At 32.1% G+C, this 5,440-nt stretch overlaps 1 protein-coding gene across 1 annotated transcript; it reads right to left on the bottom strand.

Moving 5' to 3' along the window:
* Positions 1–495: 495 nt before the first annotated feature.
* LOC146917561 (F-box protein CPR1-like) lies at positions 496–1,944 on the bottom strand. Its single transcript, XM_085717279.1, has one exon. The coding sequence runs from the start codon at positions 1,939–1,941 to the stop codon at positions 634–636; it is 1,308 nt and encodes a 435-aa protein (XP_085573405.1). The 5' UTR covers positions 1,942–1,944; the 3' UTR covers positions 496–633.
* Between the last annotated feature and the right edge of the window lie 3,496 nt (positions 1,945–5,440).

Here is a 5,440-nt window from a genome sequence, read left to right as displayed (position 1 = left end):
TGCAACTAAAAAGAGAGTAAAGATTCAAAATAAAATTGATATTTTGAAAAGACAAAATATATTATTAATATATTGTAAGAACAAGGATACAAAGATTACAAGAAACTTGATACGGAAAACATCCCATGCAGACAAGCCAGAGCAAACCAGCAACTCCAACCCCTACTACATAATACTACCACTACTAATCTCTAGAAACAAGATACAGCTATGATAACACTCTCCGCCATAAAGCTAATAAAGCATTGGAAGGAAAGTACCAGATGCTTGCAAAAAACAAAGAAATCTAGACTAGAAAACTATAAAGATCCAGGACAGGTAATACATAATGTTGAATGCATAGGACTGCAATATGGTATGCATAAAAATCGCAAAATTCCAGCATAACAGTACCAACCATAGATACAGATCACAGAGTCCACATTGCAGCATGATCAGGCTACCCCTCACCAATATAACAAATGAAACCAGAGAAGTTGTGTTATCAAAATAAAATTGATAAAGCAAGACCAAATGGTGTTTTAATTTACTTGACAATAATTGTGATGCGCACAATTGACAATTCACTTTGTATACAAAGTAATAAACCAAGGACCACAATCGTATATATGTTGGTGAAAAGACGAACAATAATTAATTATTTAATCCTCCAAATGGAAGAATGCTTTCCTTGTAAACTATTATCCGACATTCAGGAAAATCCACTTTAAAACCAAGCTCCTCGATCATTTGGGTACTCAAATCAAACCAAGCTAGTTCTTTATCTTTTCTTGTAAAGAATATTTGCCCCTTTGTCCCAACTCCAAAAGAACGCTCAACACAAGGCAATGGTCCAACTGTGAAGAGCCTGGTCCATGATTCCTTCATACCAACTTCACCCAAAATAGATACATGAAAAGTAGCCATCTTTTCATGATATGATATCAATGCAATGGACCCATTTAACACCACCAGGTTTATCCACTTCCACTTCGCTCCAACATCAAAACAATCGTCTACATCTGTGGGTATGGGTGTTATGAAGAACACTTCATTGCTCAAGTAAAACGATACCAAACATGGTTGAAATGGGATATTATGTTTTTTCCAATATCCATAATCATTCTGACACAACCAATGAAACACTCCATCCATGTAGACATGGGTGCCTTCCGTAATATCCAAAGAAGGCGGCATGTCAACATCAAGTTTCCTCCAGGAGTTACTTCGTCGGCTATAAATCTCCCATAAGGGGCCGAAATATTTGTTTCCCAGACATCTGCGGTGCATATTTTCATGATCTGGAAAAAATAGAAAACGAATGACTTTATAGTCATCTGTAACAAAATCATAACCAAATCCATGAAGATAAGACACAAAGGTAAAAGAACGCTTAACATCATCGGGGACATATGAATCAACCAGACTTGGAGGAAGGAGCTTGAATTTCTGAGTAGCTGGGTTCCATAATACATGTTTGTATCCACAATATTGATGGAGCAAGATTATGCCGTTAATACTTCCAAAACCAAAAAGATCAATATAGGTTTTGTCATCAAATGGATTTGAGAAATCTAATTTAACCATATTCTGAAACCTGTCACCCGAAAGAGTATACAAAACTTGTAGCCGCTGGTAATGTGGCCAGGTCATAACCTTTAGGAGTAGAGATGATCCGTCATCAGAATGAGAATTAGATGATAAGAAATTATTGTGGAACATATTCATGAAACGAGTATTTTCAAACAAGAGAGACCATGGTTTGCAAACGCATTCAAAACGCTTAAAAGATTTAAGAGGCAATTTAGATAGAATGGAAAAGGCAATATCATTAGGTATATAGGTGTTGCTAACCGTTGCAGACACTGATTTCTTATTCTTTTTCTCAATTGAATCCAAAGTGTTCGTGTTCTCCTTCGAAGCTAAGCGAACTTCCTTTGCCACTGATTTGTTCTTCTCCATTGATTCGATTTTAGAATTGTAAACCCTAAAGCCCTGATTATGGATTGTTAGGGAAAGAGCAGTGAGGCGAGACTGGAAAACGGGCTAAGCTTTGTTCCTATATAATTGTCCTTTTGGTATTTTAAGGGTATGATTTATCAATTATACTCTTTATCAATCATTCTTATATTTTTCAATAAAACTAATTATCGATATATATTTCGAAAACTAAAGTTTGTTGCTTTTTAAACAAAGTTTGTTTGTTTTGTTTTAAAACAAAATTTGTTTCTTGTTATCTTCAAATTTAAACAAAAGTTTGTTACCTACGATAATAGTTTTTTTTCTTATGGTGGTCGGGGTTTAAACCCCGGACCTTGCTTATATTATGCATTGTCTCTACCAACTGAACTAAGCTCACGAGGACTACCTATGATAATAGTTGCATGAAGAGTTAAAATTCTATAAATAACATAAGTATTGCTTGTTAAAAATTTCAAGAGATATGCACAATATTTAAAAAATTGAAAATTGTTTGTTATGAAAGAAAGATAAAGCGCGCAAAAAAATAGGAATTTGCTGGAGAGAGATAGTAGTAACTAACAGTTATTTGTTACATATTAGATTTATTGGAAAGATAAAGTGTCTGCAAAAAAATAGAAAATTATTAGTGGATTAAAATGAGGGTATAATTGAAAAAAATTGTGCAAAAATACTATAATTGCTATTTTTGTGTTAAAATTCTAAAACGACACTTAGAAAGGAACGGAGGGAGTATTTGAATATACACTTAATTAGTCAAAATAGTCTTGACGCTTAAATGATACATCAATACTCACAATAACTCTTTTTATATATTGACTAATATATTTATAAGCAAAACACTATTTTTAAGGTTCATTAAATACCTAATGCATTTTGTCTATATTATATATCAAATACATAAGGTATTCAATGAACCTAAAAAATAGTTTTTTGTTTATAAATGTGACCAGAGGGAGTAATGAGTAAGTACTTATAAGGGAGTAATGTGTTTTAAGTCATTAACGTACCAAATAAGAACCAAAAGATATTAGGTCATTAACCGCTAAATAATATCCAAAAGACATTGAGTCATTAAAACTCAAAATACAAAACAACTATTAGAGTCAGGGACCAATCTGAAAAACATTTGACGAAGATAGAGACCATTTTGAGTTATTAATAGAGTTAGGGACCAATTTGAGAGTTTGGTACAAAGACAGGGATCAATATGATAGTTTAATCAAAAAGGAAAGTATGGATATTTTGTGACTTTCAAATGTAACAAACTCAATAAACCATATTTATATTTTTCAATGACAATATAACAAAGTCCTTCAAAAAAAAAAAACAATAATATAACAAAAATTCTTATCTTTGTTAATAACAACAATAATATAACATTATTATAGGAAGAAAAAAAGTATGGGTATAATTGAAATTACAAAAAAGTCAACCCAAAATCCCTTATTCTTTTTATATATAGTACACATAAGTCAAAAAATTTCTTTTTTTGGGACTAGACTTACACACCGTATAATGTGAAAAAAAAAATTGAAGAATTGGGATTCGAACCTACTCCAGCATTCTAATCTTCACGAACCTATCAACCGAATAATTTAAATGAAGGGTATAAGTGCAAGATAAAAAATCAGTCTGAAATTATGTATTTCATATTATATGTTTAGGTATAAACTCATCTTTTTGTTATTATATTTTTAATGCTTCAATTTTTGAAGAAACCTTAAAATGAGAGCTTAGAATATTTTTCATAAAAAAAGTCATTTTAATTATTTTTTTTCCTTTCATCTTTCAGTCAAACCAATAGGGAAACAAAATATCTTAATTATTTGTGCTACAATTATTTTTGGATATTAAAATTTTAAAAAATGATTAAAATGAGAAATTATGTTGAAGCTATTTGTATCATCTTTTAAAGTGAATAAGTAAAGAGTGCGGAGTTCACAAGTTAAAAATTATTTTTTAAATTTAGGATTGAATAAGTTTTTTATTCTTATAAATATATCAAAATTTGTTTTTAGTCCCTCTAAATAACTTCTTCAAACCATGTTCTTTTAAAGGTTTCATGGCCAACATTTATGGTTATTGTTTTTAAGTGAACTCATGTGTTTCTTACAAATTGATTTTTTTTGAAGAGACTAAAATGAATTATATCACCAAACCAAAAAAGTTTTCAAGCACAAGATGTGCCAAAGAAAACTTAAAAGCTAACAAAAGAAAGACAAACTAGCATAAGCAATAGAAGAAGAAAGCTACATGACAACTCTTACGCAAGGAAGAGGATTGATATTGTGTTTGTTGTAGCGGTGGAATTGAAAAAAACTCCATTTGCACAGAAGCTACAATATGTAGAGTTTGACTTTTGGGGTTAAAATTTGCATTGGAAGATTTCACATGTGAACTCTGAGATTTCACAAAATAAAAACAGCGGAACTCAAAATAAACTAGCAGTCTTGTGCGAATTTACTAAAGCTGATAAGAGTCTTTATAAGAAAGGAGACATGAAGAAGATTAATAGATTTCAACTAAGCTGTCAATCTTGAACAGGAGCTGTTTGTTAATTTCGATTTGGAATGCAAAAGAAAATGATACTATGATCACGGATTGAACTCTCTAGACGATCACCTACTAGACAATGTGTACTTCACACTTACAGCTCAAAATGTTGTTCGTGGAGGAATGGAAGGTTGAATACTATCCTTCTATTTAGTTCTTTATTTTGGAAATGGGAAATAATACAAGCTGCTATAAATGACAATAAGCATGACATTTATTGGTGCCAATAGATACAGACGAGCTATAGCAGCATCGATCTCATTCTGGCTGCATAAATTGTACTCCTGCTCACTCATATTTTGTTGCATTGATATGGAGGGAATCACAACGAAATAGAATAACATTGTGACAACTGATAGAATGCTGGCTAGGCTGTTATCTTCAACAAATCACAGCGAAGAGCATAAGAAATCACAGGGAAGAGTATTGTGAAACGGAGGGAGTAAAAGCTATGGTTTTATAACTTCAGATGGAAAGTTCCTTTGAAATTTGAACATGAACTTAACTTCATCTGCTCATAGCATCCTATTTGTTGGATTGCATGCTCTCACCGCACCTTAAGCAATCACAATATATTGATAAACCAAATAAACTTCAAATATAACAAATAACAATCAAACCATCATATCCCAACACCTTGAAGCATATTGTTTCGAGAAGCATCCTGTTTGTTGAATTACAAAAATATCTCTAAACGAAGAGTTATTTCGAAATAACATCCAAATGCCGTCCCACAGTTCGGCTGCACCAAAAAGTCAGAGGTAGGGGTGATATTGTGTGGTTCCTGCCCCCAACGAAGAGTAACAAAGGGGCTTATTACAGGGTCTTTTCCTTTAAAAAACACATGCGAGCAAGAAAAACTAAATAGACTCCAAAGAATAAACATGTTCTAAATAAATAAGAGCAGGAATGGGAAGATTTAGAA

The sequence above is a fragment of the Medicago sativa genome, chromosome 6 (genome assembly GCF_051527215.1).
Source record: "Medicago sativa cultivar Bolivia chromosome 6, Bolivia_mono, whole genome shotgun sequence".
Classification (NCBI taxonomy): Eukaryota; Viridiplantae; Streptophyta; class Magnoliopsida; order Fabales; family Fabaceae; genus Medicago; species Medicago sativa.
Note: the sequence above shows the minus strand (reverse complement) of the source record. Positions and strands in the feature narration are given on the sequence as shown.